The following is a 23,659-nucleotide window of genomic DNA, read 5'->3' as shown; positions in this document are numbered from 1 at the left end:
CCAAAAAATCCATAAAACTTAAAGAATTTCTGAGGCAGCCGAAGGAATTGCCAGAGCAGGTTCCCAGGCAACTGCTTGGCAAGCGGTGAGAAGTGCATAAATTCCGCAGGGGGAAGTCCAGTCTTAGATCCTCCCCATCAACTCCCTTCCCACAAACTTTAATTCCTAACCTCATCTTTCTTTCGCAGTGATCTCAAGCTCGCGGGTTTAAAGTGATGAAAACTTAGCTTACTTTCTTTGAGCAGTGATTTCTCAAAACTCAGGGCCAACACGCGGTGGAATATCCGGTTTCTCACTAGGTCCCTGGGAAAGATTGTGCAGCTCAAAGGCCTTTCTAGACTTACTTCATCTTCTTTCTTTCTCCTACGAGCCTTTCCTTGAAACGGAGTCTTCTGCTTTCAGTAAAGAAAGGGTTTCTAAAGAGCCAAGTCTACATGTCTTTACTACAGGAGGGAATCTGTCTGCAGTGAAGTCTGCCAGACCTGCACTCAGCTGGCTCTGCAAGTTGGCATTATGACCCAATGGAACACACTCTAAAGATGGGATATCCATGCAAAGTATTTCAAAGATTCAATCTTGATCTCCTCCTATGAGGCTTTAGCCTTTAAAGAAAGAATTTTGGGTTTGTCCCTGGATGCTGGCTACATCACATTTAGCAAAACTTCACGATTTTGGAACAGTTCTTCGATGGGTATTTTGTTTTCTTGTTTGCTTTTTGACTGGGTCAGGTGAGGAGGATGATAGCTTTTCTACATTGCTAGGTGAGTTTTCACAGGCCATAGAAAACGAAAATAAAAATTACTTAAAATGTAAAACAGCAGGGCCTGGTGAGAAAACGCTTCACCGGCAACAATTAGCAATTCGGCTTCTGCACAGCAGCCGGAAATCAGCTTCGCTGCGTTTGGTCCAGGCTGGAGCATCTGAGCGGCAGCTGCTGCGGAGGCACAAAGGTAGCACGAGGCGAAGAGTGGGGCACTGTCCTCGGTGCTGAAAGGCAGAAGCGTTCGGTGGGCGCGACAGCTCGCGAGACCCGAGGTCTAGACCAGGGGTAGCGGCTGCCCGGCTCTGAGCCGCGCTTTCTTAGCGCCGCGCACGCGACGCTGCCAGGGCAGTGCGGGGTGCGGGGTGCGGGGGAGGGTTTGGACGCGCGCGCCAGCATCCTGCCGCGAGTCGCGCACGCGCGCCCGGGACTGCCTGCTCCTCTGTGACTTGCGTGTGTGTGTATGTGTGTGTGTGCGCGCGCGCGCGTGTGTGAGACAGAGGGGAGAGGGAGAAGAGAGCGCGAGAGAGGGTGAGTGTGTGTGAGTGCATGGGAGGGTGCTGAATATTCCAAGACACTGGAACCACAGCGGCAGCTCCGCTGAAAACTGCATCCAGCCAGTCCTCCGGACTTCGGGAGCAGGGACAGGGCGCAGGGCATCAGCAGCCACCAGCAGGACCTGGGAAATAGGAATTCTTCTGCCTCCACTTCAGGTTTTTAGGAGCTTGGTGCTAAATTGCTGTCTCAAAATACAGAGGATCTAATTTGCTGAGGAAAACCGCCAAGGAAGAAAGAGGAGGAAAAGGAAAAAAAAAGGGGGGTATTTTGTGGATGCTCTACTTTTCTTGGAAATGCAAAAGATTATGCATATATCTGTCCTCCTTTCTCCTGTTTTATGGGGACTGATTTTTGGTGTCTCTTCTAACAGCATACAGATAGGTAGGTACCCTTTGTGCTCTGCTTTTGAATTGTGCATAATTTGGTGGTAATCTTTGTTCACAGTGGACAAATTAATTCATGTCATGTAGACTTATGTCATACCTTAACTGCATTCCAGATTTAAACTGCCTAGAATATACATGTTTTTCTTAGCATGAAGCAAAGGGAATAGGCTACGGCTTTGATACAATAGAGGAAAAGGTGTTCTCATTTCTGATTCCCCAATTTTATTAATTCTGCCTCAAGCAACATTTTCCTGTTTGTTAAGGTCCTCTAGGGGGTCTGAATGAAAAGCTTGTGGTTACCAGGAAAGGCTAACGTTTCTGGCCACCTACCTCGCCCTCAGACTCTCATCTGTGTCTTGACCCCTTAGCTACCATTTGGAGATCAGCTCCCCGCTGCCCGAGTCTCTTGATGTATTTATTCGGCCTATTAGCGAGAATAAGAGACTCCTGGGCTGTTGGGCGCTAGCGGGCTCCCCTCCTTTCCTTCCCTGGCACTGACACTATTCTGCTTGGTGTTTGTTCTTTGCAGGGGGGCTATTTCCCAGGGGCGCCGATCAGGAATACAGTGCATTTCGGGTAGGAATGGTTCAGTTTTCCACTTCGGAGTTCAGACTGACTCCCCACATCGACAATTTGGAGGTAGCAAACAGCTTCGCAGTCACTAATGCTTGTAAGTAATGAATATTCATGTCTTTTGGATGCCGCCCGCGGAGCGCCCGCGAGTGTGGGTTGGTGTGTGTGTGTGTTTCTGTGTGTCAGTGTGTGGGTGTGAGTGACTGCACACGCGCGTGCGTGTGACGGCGTAGGGAGAAAGTGGCTGCAATCTCGGGGACCCCCACTGGCGGGGAGGGGGTGAAGAGGGAGCAAAGGCATTGAAGAGTGTGCGCACTAGGGAAGTGGGGTGAGGATTGGAGCTGGAGGGGGCTTCCTTAGGTTCTGGGGATTCTAGCTTATCTTGAGTGCTTCAAGAGAAGCCCTCCTTGCCCCTCCCCCTCCCCCTCCCCCCTTGCGCGACTGGTGGTACCCTGACCACAGAGAACACATTTATTCCCCTAGGCGCACAGTCGGGCTGCTGGATAGATCCCACGGGGGACTGCTAGAGCCCGGCCGCCTGCCCCGACAGCTGCACTCCTCTCCTGGCCCCGGATTTAAATCCACAGGCCCAGCTCGGATTCATTGTGTGGGCCCCGCGAGCCCTATATTCCCCGCTTCGACGGGATAAGTTGTTAAAATGGTTCTGGAGTTGAGTTCGGGATTGTTACATAACGCCCACCCGAGGGGCGCGGCGAGGCGCGGCGAGGAGCGAGGCTGACGCAGGCCCACCGCCCGCCGGGCCGGGGAGGGGCGGAGCGGGAGCTCAGGCAATTTCTCGGTGCTCCGCGGAGCTTCAGTCTAAGTTGAAGGGGCCATTCTGCTGTGGGCGCCGCGGTCAGCTCGCCGGCCGGGTGCGCTTTTTTCTCAGGTAGCGTGGCTCCAGCAAAGGCAGCGAGAGGAGAAGGACCTGAAAGCAGTTGGATCCGGCCGAGTTTGGAAATCAGAAGTCGCTGATCAGCCATTTTAGTCTTTGCAGTTATCCGTATTAGCCCCATCACTCTGCTCAGGGTTCCGGGACACGCGATGAAGCTCGGTCAAGGCTTCAGACAAAGTAATAGAATCCAAGCCCTTAAGTCTCTAAAAGGTTCAGTGGAGAGGCTCGCGGGCTCCTGTCCCGGCGCTCCCACCCCTGCGACGGCCGTGGGCAGTGCAGCCGCCGCCACTGTGCCTTCCTGCCCTCTTCTCAGCAGCTGCCATCATTTCCTGCCGACCCGGTTGGGGGATTCTTTTCTGCCTTAATGTTCTCAGTTTTTATTAAATGGTTAACAGTTTCGGGGGGTGGGTCGCAGATGGCTCACCTTCCACTTCGGCTACAGTGTAGAGGAGCTAGCGGAAAATTACCACAGAAAAAGCCCAACTGCTGTGTTCCCACATTAGGCAAAGTGGTTGTCATCTCAATTCCCCACCCTGAGCCTTAATCATATATTCGATAGGTTACCCTGATTATGATATCAGGAACATCATCAACTCATTTTGAAACTACCACCGCTTGGATGAAGAAGTGAAACAATTTTCGTTTACTGATAGAACAGGGGCATTATTATGGTCATGTTAGATGTCTAGAATCCAGTTGTTTATAAAGAACCTATTTAAGAAGGTTTCAGTGCTGTATGTTTTCTTCGAATGTTGATACCAAAGGAGAGAAGAAACTGAAGGGACAGGCGTGCAGGGAGAGATAGATAGATAGATAGATAGATAGATAGATAGATAGATGATAGATAGATAGAGGCAAGGTGGATTTGCAGCTTAAAAAAAAAAAATCTCCGTAAAAGAACATTAAGAATATCTTGAAAAATTTCAGTACATAGATACAAAGAAGCCGCTGTAGTTTAATTATTGAAGGTTTTTATACTTGACCTATTAACCAACCAGATTTAGGTTATTTATTTGATTTGACATCAAATTTCTATTTTTTCCTGAGTTATGAGTTTAACCTACGTCTGTACTAAGTATCTAACTGTATATAATTGTATACTAGTGTGAAAATGCTTTGAAAAGTAATGAAACTAAGACAACACTATGATTATTGGGAGTATGTAGATTTCTAAAACAATGTGAAAGTAATTGACAGGTACACTGTTGAAAATGGTCAGTGTTGGAGAAGTTCACTCATTGGTGAAAATAACGAGAGTGCCTAACTGAGAAAATATCAGATATGTCCACTGAACAAAATGAATATTCCTTGATTCTAAGAGATGTTGAATGACTGTGCTGGGGCTTTGTAAAGATTAAAGATTATTTTTGGTTTAGGTTAGGTGACTGGTTTAGGTCTTCGGTCTCGATATTTTTGAATAGATTTATTTTTAATATGAATTGTATTGAAATAAGTTATGCAGACAGGAAATATATATATATTAGGACATATATAACTCCATGAATTTCCACAGAATGAATACATCCATGGCACATGAATTTCATCAAAAACACACACACAATTTAATTTGTTTGAACATACTTCTGAGAAATGGGGAAAATCAAATCTTTATTTTGTGCAGATTTTTTTGTTTTTCTCAGAAAATGAATCTGAAATAAAAATGCACGTCTCCAGATCCCAAAATTACTCTACCATGGGTTATTATTCTGAAAAACTAAAACAAATTGTGGTAAGCAACTGAATGCCTTTTCAAGTTTGGCATGTGCCACTCCCATGTTATAAGTAATCTTATTGATTGTTAAAGAGAACTAATGAGGCACTGTTATTCAAAAGAGACATATTGGATAGAATTTTCTAGAGTTCACATTGACTCATTGACTGAGCAAATAACATTTGGGACTCAGTTTCTTCATTCCCTTAGGAATTTCACAATCTAGAGCTTGTAAAATGAACTGGAGTGTTCGTATCCTTCTTCATTTCTTTTTGTTTCGCCAAGGGCAGGAGAAAAATGTGAAATTAGTTTAACTCTTTATGTTCATGTAAACTACAACCATGAAGTCAGTAGTCAAGAAATGAATGGAAATCTCTAATCTTAAATTTGTCAAGATGAGTCTTGATCATTTTAATCCTGCTCAAGGTTTTTCTCCAATTCTTAGCCTTTGCTTGCTTTTTTGGTCAGGGGAGTCCATGATTCTTTACTATATGAAGTGGAAGCAGCAGCATCAAATATGTTGATAGCTAAAACCAAAATGACTTCCTCTCATTTCCTCCAGAAATCTTAGAAATTCTATTTTTTAACTCCATTATTAAAATATGTATCATCAATCAATTTTCATAAAGTAGCTTGTTGTTTCACCTAGCTAAATTGTAAAAATCCCATAGAGTATATATTAAAGTGGAGTTTTATAACAATAGTATAATTTCAAGATAGAAGAGAAATTAGTTTACTAATTTAGTTTTATTCCTGAGATAAAGGAACTTATTTGGAAATGTCTAGATTGACTCTGATTTAAGGATCTAGTGCTGTCCACCAAATGGGTTAAGGTTATGCAAATGAAGTGAAGTCATTATATTGTCAACTGGGTAAAATGTGCAGGACACCAACTCCCACATCTTTCCCTTTCACAGTCACAGTGGGATAGGGAAAGTACCTGTTTGTTCCCATTTGTTTCCATGGGTACTTGAGGAAATAAAGACAGATTTCCAATTCTTTCTTTCTCTTTCACTCTCCCCCTCCTCCCTCCTCCTTTCCTTTCCTCCTTCTCTTTCTTCTTAGCTAGAGATAGTACTAAGATTTTTATTTTTTCTTGAAAGCTGATAAAACATAAACCTTTAATATGAGAAAATACAAACCATAAAACCAGGAGGAAAAAAAAAAACCTAGCATCTGATGTGTTCAACAGTTCAGACTAGTGATGGGCCTCAAGAATTCCTCCCTCCCTCCCTCCTTCCTTCCCTCCTTCCTTTCTCCCTTCTTCCCTCTCTTCCTTCCTTCCCTACCCTCTCCATTCCTTCCTTCCCTCCCTCCTCCATTCCTTCTTTCTTCCTTCCTTCCTTTCTTCCTTTCTCCGTCCCTCCCTCCGTACTCTCTTCCTTCTTTCAATATTTACTGAGTGCCTTCTGGTTGTCAGAGAATAAATGAATACTTTTCCCATAGAAATTCATTTTTTTTCCTAACCTTTTCCTTCTGTACTCTTTTGAATAGTTTTCAAAGTCTCGTAGACCTTGAGGCCTTCAGTGTGCACTGGCCACCATGGTCTTTTCTAAGAACCTTTGAGGATGTGAAGATATTCTAATTGTTCTTATACAGAAGCAGTGTATTACAGAAACTCAGATTTTTTGAAAATAATAAATTTGGTTTTGTCATATATGTTCATACCACATATTATATATAGTTTAACAAAACAGCAGATTTTAGGAAAATACTAAATATTTTTACATTCTCAAAATATTTAAGAAATTAGTACTCTGCTCATTACCAAAATTTCTTTAAAACAAAACTGTCTAAAGCAGCTACAAACATGAATAGTGGATCCCATAGGGCTTTAGAATGATTAATATGAGATTTCCTCTTCAAAATCTTTCCTTTCTATTTCTTTTCATGAATGACTTTGACAAATTGCTATTAGTCTATTTTAAAATAACCTAATTTTACATTTCAATTCCATAAAATAAATTATAAAAATATTTAAAGAAATAACAGATAAAAATCTACTTTTTCTCTAAGCCAGCAGATGGGGATGTTGGAGAAAATATTGTTCTTTCATAAAACTGTTGCTCACACTAAATACCTTTTGAAACATTGTAAATACATTTATTTAGAGAAATTTAAAAAATATATAAATGGCGTTTACTTTGAAAAAGTTCATTTAAAATTCTGTTTGAAAAACAACTAAAATGTCTTTTAAAAACAGAGTGCCTTTGATTTTATATAGATTATCTTGAATATCCTTGTAAAATTGATTAATATGATAATAAATAATTTAAAAAGGCATCCAGAGACAGCATTGATTATAAATGCTCTCAGAAGAGAGAGAATTCTAAAATTTTACTTTTTTTTGACTTTTTAACCTTGATTCTTCAGGTATCATTTTTAAGGTGTATTTCTTATCACTGAATTTTTGTTGTGAACTATTGAAATTGTATATCTGTGTTCACTGAATTAATTCATATTTGCTAAACCTTTATTACATTTTGCATGAATGCGATTGTGAGTATGTATGTATATGTGTGAGTATGGATATGTTTATATATAGTTATAGATGGGCTATCATGTCTTGCCATTTTTATTGAGGCAATTACTAAAACCTGGAGTTACCAACATATGCAAAAATTTTACAAAACTAGAATCAACTTGGATGCTGTTAAGCCAAAATAAGAACTCACGGTATGAAGAAAACCATGAACACATGTAACAGAACACAATACCTTACAACCTGGTGGTGTAAATATTGTTATATTAAGTTGGAGGTTACAAAGAAAGAACTAGCTCCTGATATGTAAGAATAATTAGTCATTAGGTTTTTTTGTAGTTAAACTTTCGTACTTCACTTATCACAAGAGAATTTCAAGAAAATGATACGTTATACTAAACAGAAATCAAAGAATTGCATCAGTTGAAACATTCTATTTTAGGATAAGAGAAAAAAGATATTTAAATAAAAAAATACTATATGACATGATAGGAACTTAATGATAATTTATTCTTGTGCTATTCCTTTTTGAGGTCTTGCAGGCTTAACCTGCTGACTCAAGAGGTATGGAGAATTTCTGTTTCACATCAAGCCTTTAAAGTGATAAGGTCGTTGCACTGTGACATTATGACAATAGAATGCTGATTCATGCTCAGACCTCAGATCCTCTCATAATCTCTTCCAGTAACACTGTACAAACTTTTGAACTTCCCCTAGGGCCCCCCAAATATTAAGGAAGGCTGAGAAGAACAATTGTTTCCTAACTATTCCAGCATGTGTTGCTGTATAATTGTTTTCAGAGAATATGGTTTTTTCCTTCCTCTTCCTCTCTTCCTCCTCTTTGCCCTCCCCTTTTAAAAAAGAGTCAATGGAAATACTTAATCTGCAGAGCAAATACAGGAAATAAAATTTAAATTTAAATAGAGTTTTTTTTTTTTTAAGTGAACAAAGGGTACATTACACAGAGCTAAAATCTTGCATTCGATTTAAACATTTTATTGGGATGGTAATGGCCACTGGATAAATTATGTTTCCTTTCCTTTTTATTTTCCACCTGGATTCTACTGAAGTTTCCCTAGATATGATTAAAATATTAGCTCTTTTATTATGGCAGTTTTCAGCCAAATTTCTGAGATTTTTCTCTAGTGATTTGAGTAATTAATTGCCAAACCTCTTATATGAGTAGGTCTCTTCGGTACAATAGGGTAATTAGTTGTTGAATTCAAAGTTAAAATTTCAAAATCCTCCCTGATTTAAAACATTTCAAACATCAAATGTTTTTCAAAGTTGATTTTTCTAATTTGGAAAAAAATAAAAGATGAGTGTGGTTCTCACAGTGGTGTTAAGAGTCTGACACCTATTATTTTTCAATACTATTCAATTTATTTTGTCATTTTTGATAATTTAATTTATAGAATGAAAACATTTAAAAATTAACTTGGGTAATGAAAATGTGGCCTTCTTAAAGGAGACAGGATCATGCCGTTGTTGTCTAAGGTTGTCTAAGAACTAGGCTAAGGTTCAGAAACCTTAGCCTAGTTCTTAGTGCATTGAGGGACTTAATGATTATTTATCCATTAAACGCATTTAATATTAGAGCAGATTTTCTTATTGTAGAATTATACATTTTAAAGTCAGAATTTTGCTTTTCCTCTCCATTTTGGTTTCAAAAGAAACAGTTTACTTGGCATCTGCCTCATAGCCTATTTAGATAGAGGTGTAATATATTTTTCATTTTCATCTACAAGCTAGATATTTTCAAAGTTATCTTTATTCCTTAAGATACATTGCTATATATTAAAGCAATTTGCTGAAGATAAGTAGAATACACACTTTAAAGAGGATTTACAAATGCTGTTCGGGTGATGCCAAAGCCATGCTGCTAGTGGTTAGAATTCAAGACTCCATTATAAGGGCCCTGAGAGTTATGGGTGTGCTCAGCTTCCATTTTAGTTTTGGACTTTTCTCAAAATGTGACTATACATGTTCCTTGAATGGCCGCAAAATTGTCAGTCTCCCCCTACCCCCACAATATAATATACCACAGTTTTCTGTGTTAATCTTTTATTGCAAATTTTTTTAAAAGTACCAAATTATAAATTCTTTTTTCTTTTAGTGGATATCTCAGAATGAGTTTATGGACACAGTGTCTTGTTGTGGACCAGTTGCTCTAATATTTGTGCTAATGTGTGCAGTTTTTTTATATGCATGCTTTTTTTTTTTTACTTTTAAGATTTATTTTCCAGTAATTTAGCTTTGTCCTGTTTTTATTCTATGGATAATTTGCTTCAGCAAAAACCCCTCAACTTGTTATTATAAACTTTTAGTTTTTGGACATTGATTAACTTATTGAAAAAAATCATTTAAAATGCTTACTACTGATTTATAGCTTAAGGTCAAAGACAGTTTTAAAATTGAGAGCCTTGACATTTGTAAGTGTCTTCAACTGTATAGAACAAATAGATTTGAGAGAATACAGGTTCATTATAGGAAGGAAATTTATAAGGAGATAGTTTCTTAGATTGCTTTAATTTTCACATCTTTTCACATTTCTCTAGTAAATGACGCATGCACTCATCATAGTTTTACTATTTAGATTGTTCTTTTAAAGAATTTTAAATCATAGTGTTATATGGTTTATGGGTTTGTTAATACTTATGCTTTTTCCTCATTATTTCAGTATTTAAAATATGAGCTCAAACTGTGTTGAACTAAGTGCCTAAATTTTAGTGTGTCCAAAATGTTTTGAATATGTTATCATATTTTTTCTATGGAATTTATTAACCCTTCATGTATAATTAATTTTAATTGATAAATACTATGATATTCACTTTTTAAAAAAGATTTTATTTATTTATTTGAGAAAAAGAGCATGAGCAGGGGGAGGGGCAGAGGGACAAGCAGACTCCCCACTGAGTGGGGAACAGGATGCATGGGCTGGATCCCAGGACCCTGAGATCATGACCTAGATCATGACCTGAGCGGAAGTCAGATGCTTAACCAACTGAGCCACCCAGGTATCCCTGATATTCACTTGTTTTATGGTCCTCTGATACTTTCACTCCGGTTGAATTTCAGTGAACCTCACAGCACGCTCCTTGAATGCAAGCGTTTTTGGTCTTATATTTATAAATACCCAGTTATACTGATAGAAATGATAGAAATATGGTTATATAAGCTGAATAAACTGTATGCTTATTATTAAGATATAGTGAAGTGTTACCTGATTCTTCATCCTTACGAGAGAATGTGGCCTTAGTCAATCATTTCTTTTTTTTTAAAGATTTTATTTATTTATTTGACAGAAAGAGACACAGCGAGAGAGGGAACACAAGCAAGGGGAGTGGGAGAGGGAAGAGCAGGCTTCCTGCTGAGCAGAGAGCCTGAGGCGGGGCTCAATCCCAGGACCCTGAGATCATGACCTGAGCTGAAGGCAGACGCTTAACGACTGAGCCACCCAGGTGCCCCATTAGTTGATCATTTCTAACTTCAGCATAAATTTAATTGAAACTCAAGTTACATAATTTGATATAAGAAAAGATTTTCTCAGCCTGTAAGTCTTTGCAGCTGATATTAAAGCTTTACGTTACAATCCTGTTCTCTTCCAGATTTAGTTTTCATTTTACAATTCACCTAGCACTGGTGTTCAGTTCATTGCAGTTAAGGATGTCAGCAATTTGATTATGTTTTTTATTTCTTATGCAGGACTAAAAGGATAGAATGAAATAAATATTTTGAAATAAATATCTTCAGGCCAAGGGGAAAAGTATCTCTTTTCTTTATTGTAAATTGAAATTGCCAGATTCTTAAAGTGTGGGAAGAGGGCCATGGGAAAGCAGGATAAACTCCAAAAGGCAGTGTAACGTGGTGCACTAGGTAGGGCAGTAGGAATTGGGAAATGGAAATCCTTTTGTTTAAGCTTCTCTTTGGCTTGGAGTCCCCCAGTTTGCAAGTCTATGGTCAGTCTTCATCTACACTGGCATTGAACTACTACAAAACAGTGAATTCTTACATCAATATTGCTTTTGACAAATAGAAACTATTAACTACTTCCACAGGGAGACAAGAAGGAAAGGAGACATTATGCATCCTTTTATGCAAAACACCAATTTAAGGCACTTTATCACTCTGAGCTGGTAAAAAATTTGTCCTCGGTAATTATGAGGTAAAATTCTGTCTGAAAAATTTTGGAAAACATTGTAGATAAAAATATGTTATGTGGCACATCTCACTAGACTTTGAATTTAGGAGGGACATGAACTTGACCTCCTGCCTGGGGTACCTGAGATATTGTATAGCAACTGAACAACTGCTTGATAAATGCTAATAGGGCTCATCAGTAGAACCCAGAAAAATTTGTCTTTTAGTGTGTTATCCATGATAATATATTCCATTTCTTTAACATCTAAATAATATTTTAAAAATCCCAGATATATTTAAAATATATTAACATCTTAGAAGAATATTCAACAAAAATTTATTTTAATTTATTTATTTATTTGAGAGAGAGAGAGCAAGCGAGAGAGAACACAAGCAGGATGAAGAGCAGAGGGACAAGCAGGCTCCCCATCAAGCAGGGAGCCCGATGCGGGGCTTGATGCCAGGACCCTGGGATAATGACCTGAGCCAAAGGTGGACATTTAACCGACTGAGTCACCCAGGCACCCGAATATTCAACAAAATTAATGATAATTCACAACCAATATATAATTTTTGTCATTACAGTTAATTATTTAAAAATTCTTAAAGGCCATTTTGGCACTGAAATGCTGAACACAATGGGTAGTTTCAATCCGAAGAATAAGGCTTATAAGGTATAGGATGATCGGTTTGGTCAATATATTTGAAAATATTGTCATATATATTTTAGTGATACTAACTTGGAACATTTTTAACTTACTCCTCACGGGCTTCATGTAAGTTATTTATTGTGGATTACAGATATTTAGAGGGATTGTTTTCAATGATCCAGCTACCACAGAAATACCCCTACAATTCTAGAGTTGGGGGAGGGACTTCCTTTAAAAAAAATCTCTCATAGCAAGCCAAAGAAAGTTCTGGAAATGATTCTAGGGATGGTAGGAAAGGAGTGTGCTTTGCTCGTTTTTCTTGAAAGATACCTTTCAACCTATGTCATGATTTTTTCTTTATTTGTGACTTATCTTGTGAGGAATTGAAAAATTTTAATCTTGTTTTTAGTTTCCATAGGAAATGGAGATTTGAGCTTTATAATTCCCAGCACTTTCACAATTCATAGCTTCACTTGTTTTTACAAATTTCTGGTATTATTACTGATTTACATATGCAGAGGAAATTTTAGGAAGAGAGGCAACAATTCACAGGGAATATCAAGGAATGATATAGTTTTAGTTCTTTGATGGGAAGGACTATAAATCCTCATCTTTATACTAAGAACACAGACAAGTCAAGGGTTGTCATCTTAATGATAAACGCACGCGGTTTGCAGCCCTGATAACATGTGAGACAGAATAGCATTGGCTAGGAGTCTGAACTTGGAACCAGATTCTAGTCCTATTGTTAGATGAGTGACATTAGACAAGTTTAGTCTAGGTAAGTCTCAGTTTCCACCTTTGTAAAAGGGAATCAATCATACATTAGAAAACTGCTTTGAAGATACACAGTAGACATAAAACACTGCGTACTGTGACTCATCTAAGTGCATGAAAATTAGTGAACTTTTATTATTACTTCCTGTATTAGGATCTTTAGGTACTTTTGATGTGTATTGATATAAGAGGTGGGAGAGAAAGAAAAACGCATTTCTGGTTTCTTGTTGGAATCTTTTTCTACTGTTTGTATAGCACAGCATGGCATATGTTGTTTCATGGCAAAGAAGAGACTAGCAAAATAAACCACATAAACCACTTAAAATTATGTTTGGTGCACTAAAGTATGAAAATGATTTTTAAAGACTGAGGTACCAAAACTCGGGTGATACCACAGCTTTCCCTTTGTAGCATATCACTTACATTTAGGATGTCAGCAATTTGGAACTCTTTTATCCCTGGTAGATCTTTCAAGCACATAATTAAGATATCGTTTGATATCTTTTTTGAACTGTACACATTATAGATTCCTAATGTTTTATTTCACCTGATTAATTAAATTATATTTATTTAAATGAAAAGCTGTCAAGAGACCAGAGGCTTTGAAATCAGGCAAATACGGGTTTGAATATGATCAGTAGCTTTATCATATAAAGCATGTTTTTTTCTCTTTGTAGGATGAGGCTGTTTCCTCCTCACACCTGATATTATTGGAGGTTTAAATGAGAAAATAAATGGCGTTCATTAGTTTGTCATAAATGATCCAAATATTCCCTTCCTTTGTGTATCCTAGCCCTTTACTGGGAACTAAACAGCATGCTCACAGCAATGGAGGAGATTAAAACTCTTGCCTTCAGAGAGCTTATGTATTTGATAGCTTTGTATTTATGTGTAACTTTCATCTTTTCAAAATATTTCCACATCTGTTTTGTCTTTACTATAGGTGGCTCTGTAAAGTTTATAGGATAAATGGAATTATTATACTGATTTCCAGATGAGAAAACAGAAATTAAGTGAATTGTTCTAAGCTACTGCAGGTTTGTGGAGGAGCTCTTGTCTGCTGCTTCCTGGGCCAGAGCCTTTCCCCAGTCCTAGGTGGTAATGAAGCTAGTGTATTAAGATGAGCAGATGTGATTTTAAATAATGACTCCAAAATTTACTAGTGATGTGACTCTGTATATATCAACTAAACTTTCTAATCCTGTTTCTTCCTCTGTAAAATGAGAGTCATTATGATACCTGCCTCATAATATAACTGTCAGATTTAAATGATAATAGTTGCCCAATATAATATAGTGATTATTTGCTAATTTTAGTGGTTTCAATCCCCTTAGTGTATATTAGTCACATATACTTGGCTCCGTCCTTTTATTTTTTAAGATTTATTTATTTGAGAGAGAGAGAGAGAGGAGTGGAGGGGGGGAGCAGAGGGAGAGGGACAAGGAGAGCACGGAGCCAGACCTGGGACTCGATTCCAGGACCCCGAGATCATGACCTGAGCCAAAATCAAGAGTCACACACTTAACCAACTGGGCCACCAAAGTGTCCCTTGGCTCCATCCTTTTAGAATGCTTGAAAGAGAAAGTAGCTAAGGAGAGCTAATTTACCTCTCTATGTAATTTTCAAATTAATAAGCTTCTTTAATATGGCCATTCCAACTAATATTAGAGACCAGGATTTTATTCTATTTTCATTTTTAGGAAACTGGTGAATATGCACAACTTACACTAATTTTAGGGTGTTCTTGGTCCACAAACCTTCTCCCTAAAATTCAAAAGGTAAACAGAAGAAACTGAAAATCATGAATAAGTTAATAAAAATGTAGATTCTGGTTAGCTTTAATTGTGAGTATCTAGTTTTATTCAGTTACCACTTTTACCACCAATATATTTGAGCAAGTAAAAATGATGGTAGATATTTCCCATGAATAGCGTGACACAGGACATGTTCATTGTGATTTCTTCCTTGTGGATCAATTATCTGCAACTTGCTGCTGGTTGGTTGGCCCATTGTCATCTTCCTTATAAGTTCCTTCCTCAGCATGAATAAGGGAGGCTCTCCTTCTTTTGGAGAATGGATAGAAACTTTTTGAGGGGACGTAACCACTGACAGTAAGTAAAAATAAGGAAATCCCATGAAGGAGCTAACATTTTTCTTTGTTTATAAACTATTCATTACCTCATTTTGACTTGCATTAATCTGATGCTGCCTCATATTGCAGTTATCATCATATGAAATCTTTAGTGTAGTCAGAACTTGGGTCAAAAGTGTTCTTTTAAAGCAAATCCATGTATTTACAAGGTAAAGTTATACTGATGACTTTTGATTTGGACCGGAGGTAGAATGCATTGGATAAAAGTCAAATGCTTGTCTTCAAAATACTCGTGTCTACCTTGTTAGTATGTGTCAAAACTTACAGGATTTTCTTCTTTCTTTACCTGTTTTCTCAAACTTTTAGTAGATATCTACTCAATGCCAATCCCTTGATGATATCTGAGGTGACAAAGAAAGATAAGGTTTCTATACTGGAAATTATTCATGGGTCCAAAATCTTTTTTATGACAAACGTAGTAGTTAATCTAGATTAGCTAGGTGATTTTCTTATTATGTTAGTGTGTGTAGTGTAGTCATGGTTTCTAGACTGTTTATAAATATAATTAAGTACCTTGGAACTAGATTTGAATCAAAGTATCTTAAGAATAGAAATGGTAATTCCAAAAATTGTGAAGAAAACATAAAATGGTCTTGATGGAAGCTGAAAAATAATGATCTTATATAGTGATTTAGAATATATTGTTGAAAAATAGGTGGCCAAATGAGAAACTAGTGATATTAATTATAATGTGAATGGAAGATCTGTCAAAAAGAATTGTAATTTTTGAATCAGATTTGTTTACATTTTATTTTGCATGATTTTCTTTTTTTCCTTCTCTGCCAAAAGCTTTTAAGTTGTTTGAACTGGTGTACACTATGGAAATTGCTGTGTGGTCTTTATATAAATTAATTAGATGTTGGCTATATTATATAATTACCATAAATGCTATTTTAGCTTGTTAAGAAATAAATTACAATTTTTACAATAATAAGTTTTATGAAATAGTTAAGATTTGATATGTATAGTTATTTTGAAATTATTGAACTAACATATTACTACTTCTCTTGTAATGTTAGGACAGATTTTATAAAATCTAAACTTTGATTATTATAGCGGTTTGAGTATTTCAGGTAGAAGATTGTAATTATCTAAAAAATTGGTGTAGGGGCACGTTGGTGGCTGAGTTGGTTAAGCATCTGACTCTTGATTTCAGTTCAGGTCATGATTTCAGGGTCCTGAGATTTAGCCCCAGTCAGGCTCTGTGCTCAGCAGGGAGTCTGCTTGGGATTCTTTCTCCCTCTCTCTCTGCCCCCAACTCCATGCTCATGCTCTATCTCTCAAATAAATAAGTAAATCTTTAAAAAATTATGTAGTTTTAGTAAATAGAAAATATAAAATAATTAAAATATTTGTGAATGATAACATTTTGGTATTTTGAATGATTTAAAACTTAAAACATGGAAAAAATTAGAATTTAGATTCTTAAGGTCTTAATATTTTAAAGTTTAAAAATTCTGATCAAAATAACTCTTGCATATGGTAATTTTTTAAACACCACAAAAGGGAATGTAATAAATATTGAGTCTTTTTCCCTCCCGCAATTCCACTTCTTTCAGATTATAACCATCATGGTTTCTAGAAATTCTAGTATAATATATGCACTGTGCTATCTGTATCTTGGTTGCTTCTCACTTAACAAAAATTGGAGTGCTTCTTTTATCTGCACAGTTTCCATTTTCTCTGTAGTCCTTGCATAGTATTCTCTTGTTATTTAGCCCTGTCTTTTGTTGATGATTTTTTTCTACATTTTGCTATCTATTTTAATATCGCGTGCAAATGAGTTTGCAGAATAGATTTCTGTGAGTGGAATAACCAAGTCAAAGGTGTTTGAATTTGAAATTGCGTTAACTGTCCAAAAAAGGCATATCAATTTACAATCCTACCTACAGTGTATGAGTGTGCCTGTTTTCTCCTGATCTTACTAGTAGTGTACAATACTAAAATTTTTAAAGCTTTCCTCTGGTATTTAATTGCTTAAATTTACAATGATAATTTTTTATTAATGCTAAAAGTTTCTTAACATTATTACTTGCATCTCTGTGTGTATGTATGTGTGTATGTGTGTGTGCGCCCATGTACTTGTTCATAACTTTGCCCAGTTTTCTGTTGGGCTGTGGATCTATATTACTTATGGATACATATGATAAAGTAACATATACTTTGTTGTGTTATGTGGCTATTTTTGTTTTTCTTTTAACCTGTTTATGATTTTTCAGAGTCAAGATTTCAGTTCATGATTTTTAAGAATACACATATTCTTTTTTTTAAAAATTTTTTAAATTAACGTATAATGTATTATTTGTTTCAGGGGTACAGGTCTGTGATTCACCAGTCTTACACAATTAACAGTGCTCACCAAAGCACATACCCTCCCCAATGCCCATCACCCAGCCACCCCATCCCTCCCACCCCCTCCCCTCCAGCAACCCTCAGTTCATTTCCTGAGATTAAGAGTCTCTTATGGTTTGTCTCCCTCTCTGGTTTTGTCTTCATTTTTCCCCTCCCTTCCCCTATGAGCCTCTGTCTTGTTTCTCAAATTCCTCATATCAGTACACATATTCTTATATTTTAGTCAAATTTACAGATTGTTTATTTTATTGCTTCAGGATTTTTGTGCCTTGCTCAGCAAGACTTTTCCCACTTAAAGTTATTTAAAGAAAAACAACTGCTCATTTGTAAAATTAGTATTCATCCTATTTTTGTTTCATGATTCAGAATAAATCTTTGATTCATCTGGATTTATTTGATATAAATACTAAAGTAAAGATCTAGCTGTAGTTTTTCCTTCATAAGGTTAGCCAATTGTCACAACACAGAATACTAAAAAAATGCATTTTTTTCCTTATTGATTTGAAATGCCATCTGAGTTTTTTTCTTGAGTAAACAAGTCTTTAGGGAGTTAAAAAACAAACAGGGAATTAACCCAGAAAATGAAATAAACAAGATTGAAACTCTATTACAGACTAAGGAATGTAAAGTAATGCAAGACACTTCTTTCCCGAGTAGTGCTGTTCTTATAAATTGTGCTTTTGTGTCACTGTGTCTCAGAGCAATAAAAGAGGATGTCAGATTTTGAACATTAACTGAGCCCAGAGGGATAAATAAAGGATTTTGTTATGTTTTTTTGGCTGTGTCACAGCACTAATATCACTTAAATGGACTGCTAGTTTTGCATATTTCTCTACCTGTATCAAGGTTTAAGTAATGGGTTATGACTATGACTTGGCTTTTGAATATCACTTTGAAGTTAATTCAGTGTAGCAATCCATATGTGTTCACAAATAGAATGTTAAAACTAAAGACCACAAACCATATGCAATGAAGAAAGGTAAAGGAACTCAGATACTCATGGTTTTGTTAACTAACATATAGTTTCATCCTCAATTTGTTGAGGATTCACATAAGAACTAGTTGTATGGTCTCTCTAAAGCCAAATATCAAACTTATGTATGATATAAATCTTATTTAATCTGAAATGCTAAATAAAACACTCACCTGTCACTTGCATCAGAAAATACTTTCAATTTGTGTTATGGTATATGACATGCATTGTATATTTTTGGCCAAACATCAGGGAAATTTATAAATCTTTAATCACCGTATTTTGCAGAATGAACTTAACGTGGTTAAGTTCATTTTCTGGCATACATTTTCTAATACATGCTCTTTCCATGATCATTAAAATGGGAAGATGTTAACTTTTAAGATAATGAGTTTATAAATATATTTCTTTAAGTCTCTGAAAGACTCTAGTCATCTGTTTATGTTTTAATATATCTTTTGATGGATAGAAAACATATACCTGGGTGAAAATAAAAAAAAATACATCATAGAACTGCAGTGTTAATAATTATTTATGATAACACGTAAAAAATTAAATATTTTGTAAACATTGGTTTAGTCTCATTCCTTCCCCTAGTCATAAAGGCAAAGAAAAGTGAGGAAGAAAAAGCCATTTGATGCCACTTTATTAAAAATGGGTGATGTGGGCACCTGAATGGCTCAGTCGTTAAGCATCTGCCTTCGGCTCAGGTCATGATCCCAGGGTCCTGGGATCGAGCCCCGCATCGGGCTCCCCGCTCAGCGGGAAGCCTGCTTCTCCACTCCCCCTGCTTGTGTTCCCTCTCTCGCTGTGTCTCTCTCTGTCAAATAAATAAATAAAATCTTAAAAAAAAATAAAAATGGGTGATGTGCCACTAAACAGTGTCCATAATGCCTTTCTGGTGTTATAATGGAGCGGAATGAAGGTAGACCAAGGTGGCACATTTTTCAAGAATGCTCCATAGAACACACAGTCTCTATTCTGTTTCAAGGGATTACTTCTGCTTTTCTTTTGCCATATGTTCACTTGTGTCCAAATATCTATTAATATATGTCATAGTAATTTTGTTTTGATTTAAAACCTCACAGTTTGTATTAACTTTCCATTTGCTTTTAGTTTTCTTTGCAAATTTATATTTCAAAGCACTCAATCATATTTGTCTCTGTTTCTGTTCATTTTTATTTACTTCTAAGTTTTTTCAAGCCTCTTGGATGTCATAATTTTCCCGAGGTGAATCTAATTCAGGACATGCTTATTTAAATATTTTTCTAAATCTAATGAATAATAATGAAAATAATACTATATAATGAATACTAATGAAATAATAATAATAATAAATAATAATGAAAAATCAAATGAATAAACGAAAAGAAGAATCGGACAGATCTGTAAATATGGAGAAAAAACTGATGGTTGCCAGAGGGGAGGTGGGTAGGGGATTGGCAAATGGGTGAAGGGGAGTGGTAAACACAGGCCTCCAGTTAATGGAATCAGTAAGTCACAGGAATAAAAGGCATGGCATAGAGAATACAGTTAATGGTATTGTGATAGCATTGTATGGTGGGTGATGGATGGTAGCTACACTTGTGAGCCTAGCATAATGTAGAGAGAAGTTGAATGACTATTTGAACATCTGAAACTAATGTAATATTGTGTGTCAACTGTGTTCATATAAAAAAAGAAAGAAAAAAATTTCCTCCAAAATTAATATAAAAACTTCCTGAAGCTTTGCTAGAATAGTTTTCCTAATTATAAAAGTTACATATTAAGAAATCTAAAAGAAAATAAAAATCATCACTAATTTTAACCAAGAAATAATCACTTAATAGTCACGTGTGTTCTTTTCTAGTGCTTTTGTACATGAAACATTCTTGGATGGCAGTAAAGACATTTGTACACTTAATTTTCATAGCTTTATAATATTCATACCTATAATTTAGTTCATCATTTTCTAATTTTGCAGATTTTGTTTGAATCCTTCTTTTATCCATTATACAACATTGCTGCAATTGAAAACCCTTCTGCATATGCATTTTTCCTCATTTCTGATGACTGAAGTATAATTATAGGATCAAAGGCCTTGAAGCATTTAATTATTTCTGATATACACTAAGGAAATTCTTACTAATTTATAGTCTTATCAACAATCTATGAAAAGTTTAATCTCACAGACCCTCAGTATTATTGTTATTATTTTTAAAAGTCCTATGTATTAGGGCGCCTGGGTGGCTCAGTCGGTTAAGCGACTGCCTTCGGCTCAGGTCATGATCCTGGAGTCCCTGGATCGAGTCCCACATAGGGCTCCCTGCTCAGTAGGGAGTCTGCTTCTCCCTCTGACCCTCTCCCCTCTCATGTGCTGTCTGTCTCACTCTCTCTCTCTCAAATAAATAAATAAAAAATCTTTAAAAAAAAAAAAGTCCTATGTATTAGATAGCTAGAAAAATCCTCTTTGTCAATAAAAGTTTTTCATACTTATTACACATTTAGGTTTCTTTTTTCACATATGTTTATTAAAATCTTTTGCTCAGTCTTCATCTCCATCTTGGTATTTTTTTCCCATTGACTTGCATGAGTTATTTATCCAAGATAACTCTGGCTGGAAAGATGGGGCTAAGGAGTTAAACATCCAGGTATTAAGTGATTTGGCCCCGACAAGGTCCATGATACTTCATCTTCTATGTTGTTGGTTATAACTATTCACATGGCCATGCACAACTTAAGAGAGTGCAAACTAATTTCCTTTAAAATAATTTTGTGAAAATAATAACAAGTAATAAAATAATAAAACTGTTTATCATATATACATATATGGCTTTGGTGGATATTGATTCCTAGGATTAAAATTGTATTTTCTTAGAACTTGGAAGGAATCACACGCTTATCTTCTATCATCAGATATTTTTGAGAAGTCTAATTCTTATTTTTGTGAATTTATTATTTCCTTTCTTGAAGCTTTCAGGGTCTTCTTTATCTTTAGTCTCCTAAAAATTCACAGTTATACACCTGTATGGAATTTTTTTTTTCCATCCTACTCAGCACTCTATTTGAAAACAGATTCTTCCTTAAGATTTAGGAAATTCTCAGTAATTATTACTTAGAGGATTTGCCCTCTTCCATTTAATTATTTCTTTCTAGATAGCTATTTAGATGGACTTTTTTCCCTTCTCATTTAGAATTTATTTAATATAACATAATATAAACATTTGAAAGTAAGCCATCAATAGATTTCTTCATACTATACCTTTAAACTTTATTTTTACTAGTATATTGCAATTAAAATAAATCACATAGCATTAATTTTGCTATATAGAACATCTAACTAATTTTAAGGTTGTCCTAAATGATTATTCCTAAATGATGCTTAATCAGGTATTCACTTTTTCCCTTCCTACTCATTGCATGGTTATTTAAAAATATAGCTTTTGTGGTATTGTGGAAACCACAGAAAATCACTGGGTGAGAGAAACATGTTTGTGAGTGATGATGTAAACAATACAAAAAGCAAAGACTAAACATTAAAATGAGGGAAACAGATGAGCAAGAAAATGTGACCAATGACATAAATAATAAGAGATATTTGTTTTGCCCATTTCACATTACTGATTCTTTTCTCATCTTGGTCGTTCCCTTTCTTATATTTAATTATAAATTGTTTTTCTTTCCTCTTTACAACAGTTCTATGAAACCTATATATTCATGGTTTTTATCCTTGCCATCTCATTCTTTGGAAAAACTCTTTCTTTACATTGGCAACATAGTTGAATGTTTTCTATCTTTTTGATATTTCATCTTAGGTATATAGGTTTTGAATTTTGAATATGACGATCATGATAAGCTTCATTTCCAGGTTCTTGATCCTAAAAATCAGTCACGTTAGAGCTTCACCTATATTTTAATAAGTGTACCACTAATTATCAAATATGGGTACTCAGAAAAAAATAAATATATTTGACAGAAGAAAAAAAGCCTGGAGATTTAGGGATTTTATTTTTTATTGTCAACCTCTATTTGCCCTTTTCCTTGTTGATAATGGAGGTCATCGCAGAAAATGAAAGTACAGTGAAAAAGTCACACAAACGATACATTAGTGGCTGGAAGAAAATGCAGTTTATTAAATACTTTTTTGTTTTCTAAAGAAAATCAGGAAGATTGATTCGTATACTTTCTGATGATAGAGGTACTGGTGAGATTGCTAGTCTCTTTAACTCATCTGAAGAGTTTAACATCTCTTCCCTAAAATGTATCTATAGTCGATTCTCACCAAATGTATGTAAAGTTGATTCATAATAGTTACGTTCTGAAAAATCGCTGTGAACCCCAAATTAGGGAATACTGAACCACTACTCCTAAGGAAGTAGAGAGTTAGATTCTCTGGTCACAATCAACTGATTGATACATAACCTTTGATATGTGTTTGAGTTTCAGACACCTTATTTAATACATATTGTTGATCCACTCACATTGAACACATGTCTGAGCAGTTTATCTAACGCATACCTTTTCTCAGTAAGGCACATCACACCCTTCTTACGCTTAGGAATACTTGACAATTGGGACCTGTCCTGGGATCGCGTTCAGCATTATGCTTGGGCATTTTATTTTATCTATTTACTTTTAAAGATTTTATTTATTTATTTGACAGAGAGAGACAGAGCGAGAGAGGGAACACAAGCAGGGGGAGTGGGAGAGGGAGAAGCGGGTTTCCTGCTGATCAGGGAGCCCGATGCCGGGCTCGATCCCAGGACGCTGGGATCATGACCTGAGCTGAAGGCAGATGCTTAACGGCTGAGCCACCCAGGCACCCCATACGTTTGGGCACTGGGTAGAAGGGCTGCAAGTGTTGAGTTGGGGGTTACAAATAAATTTTAGTGAGTAGGCGAATTTGCACATGCAAAATCCATGAATAGTGAAAATTGACTGTATTTGTTTGATTTGAGTCAGTTTTGGCACTTCAAATAGCTTTCTGTCTTTTTAGTAGTAGTCTGATAGAATTGAAAGAATTTCACCTTGCTTTGAAATGTTTGTAATTACCTATGCTGATAAATAACCTTGGATTTGAAAGGATGAGAAACCGACATTACTTTAAACTCTGTGGAGCAAATTGAAGGGGAAAAAAATGTTTATTTCCACAAATTCTAGTTCATGATGGCACAGCTGAAGGACAAAGCATTTTATTTTATTTCTTCTTTAAAGAATGTCCCCTAAATGAGAAAGGTCTAAAGCACCAAAAGGCATTCAGCTCCTTTGGGG

At 36.3% G+C, this 23,659-nt stretch overlaps 1 protein-coding gene across 3 annotated transcripts in view; it reads left to right on the top strand.

Moving 5' to 3' along the window:
* Window positions 1-1,291: 1,291 nt before the first annotated feature.
* Window positions 1,292-23,659, top strand: part of GRIA2 (glutamate ionotropic receptor AMPA type subunit 2) — a 153,281-nt gene continuing 130,913 nt past the window's right edge. For all 3 annotated transcript variants that reach the window (XM_021699027.1, XM_021699026.1, XM_021699028.1), the window contains exons 1-2: window positions 1,292-1,699; window positions 2,234-2,374. In XM_021699027.1, the coding sequence (XP_021554702.1) occupies window positions 1,612-1,699; window positions 2,234-2,374 (229 nt within the window). In that variant the 5' untranslated portion in view covers window positions 1,292-1,611. The remainder of the gene's footprint in view (window positions 1,700-2,233; window positions 2,375-23,659) is intronic.

Source organism: Neomonachus schauinslandi, chromosome 2, assembly GCF_002201575.2.
Source record: "Neomonachus schauinslandi chromosome 2, ASM220157v2, whole genome shotgun sequence".
Taxonomy (NCBI): Eukaryota; Metazoa; Chordata; class Mammalia; order Carnivora; family Phocidae; genus Neomonachus; species Neomonachus schauinslandi.
This window is presented reverse-complemented; position numbering and strand designations above follow the sequence as displayed.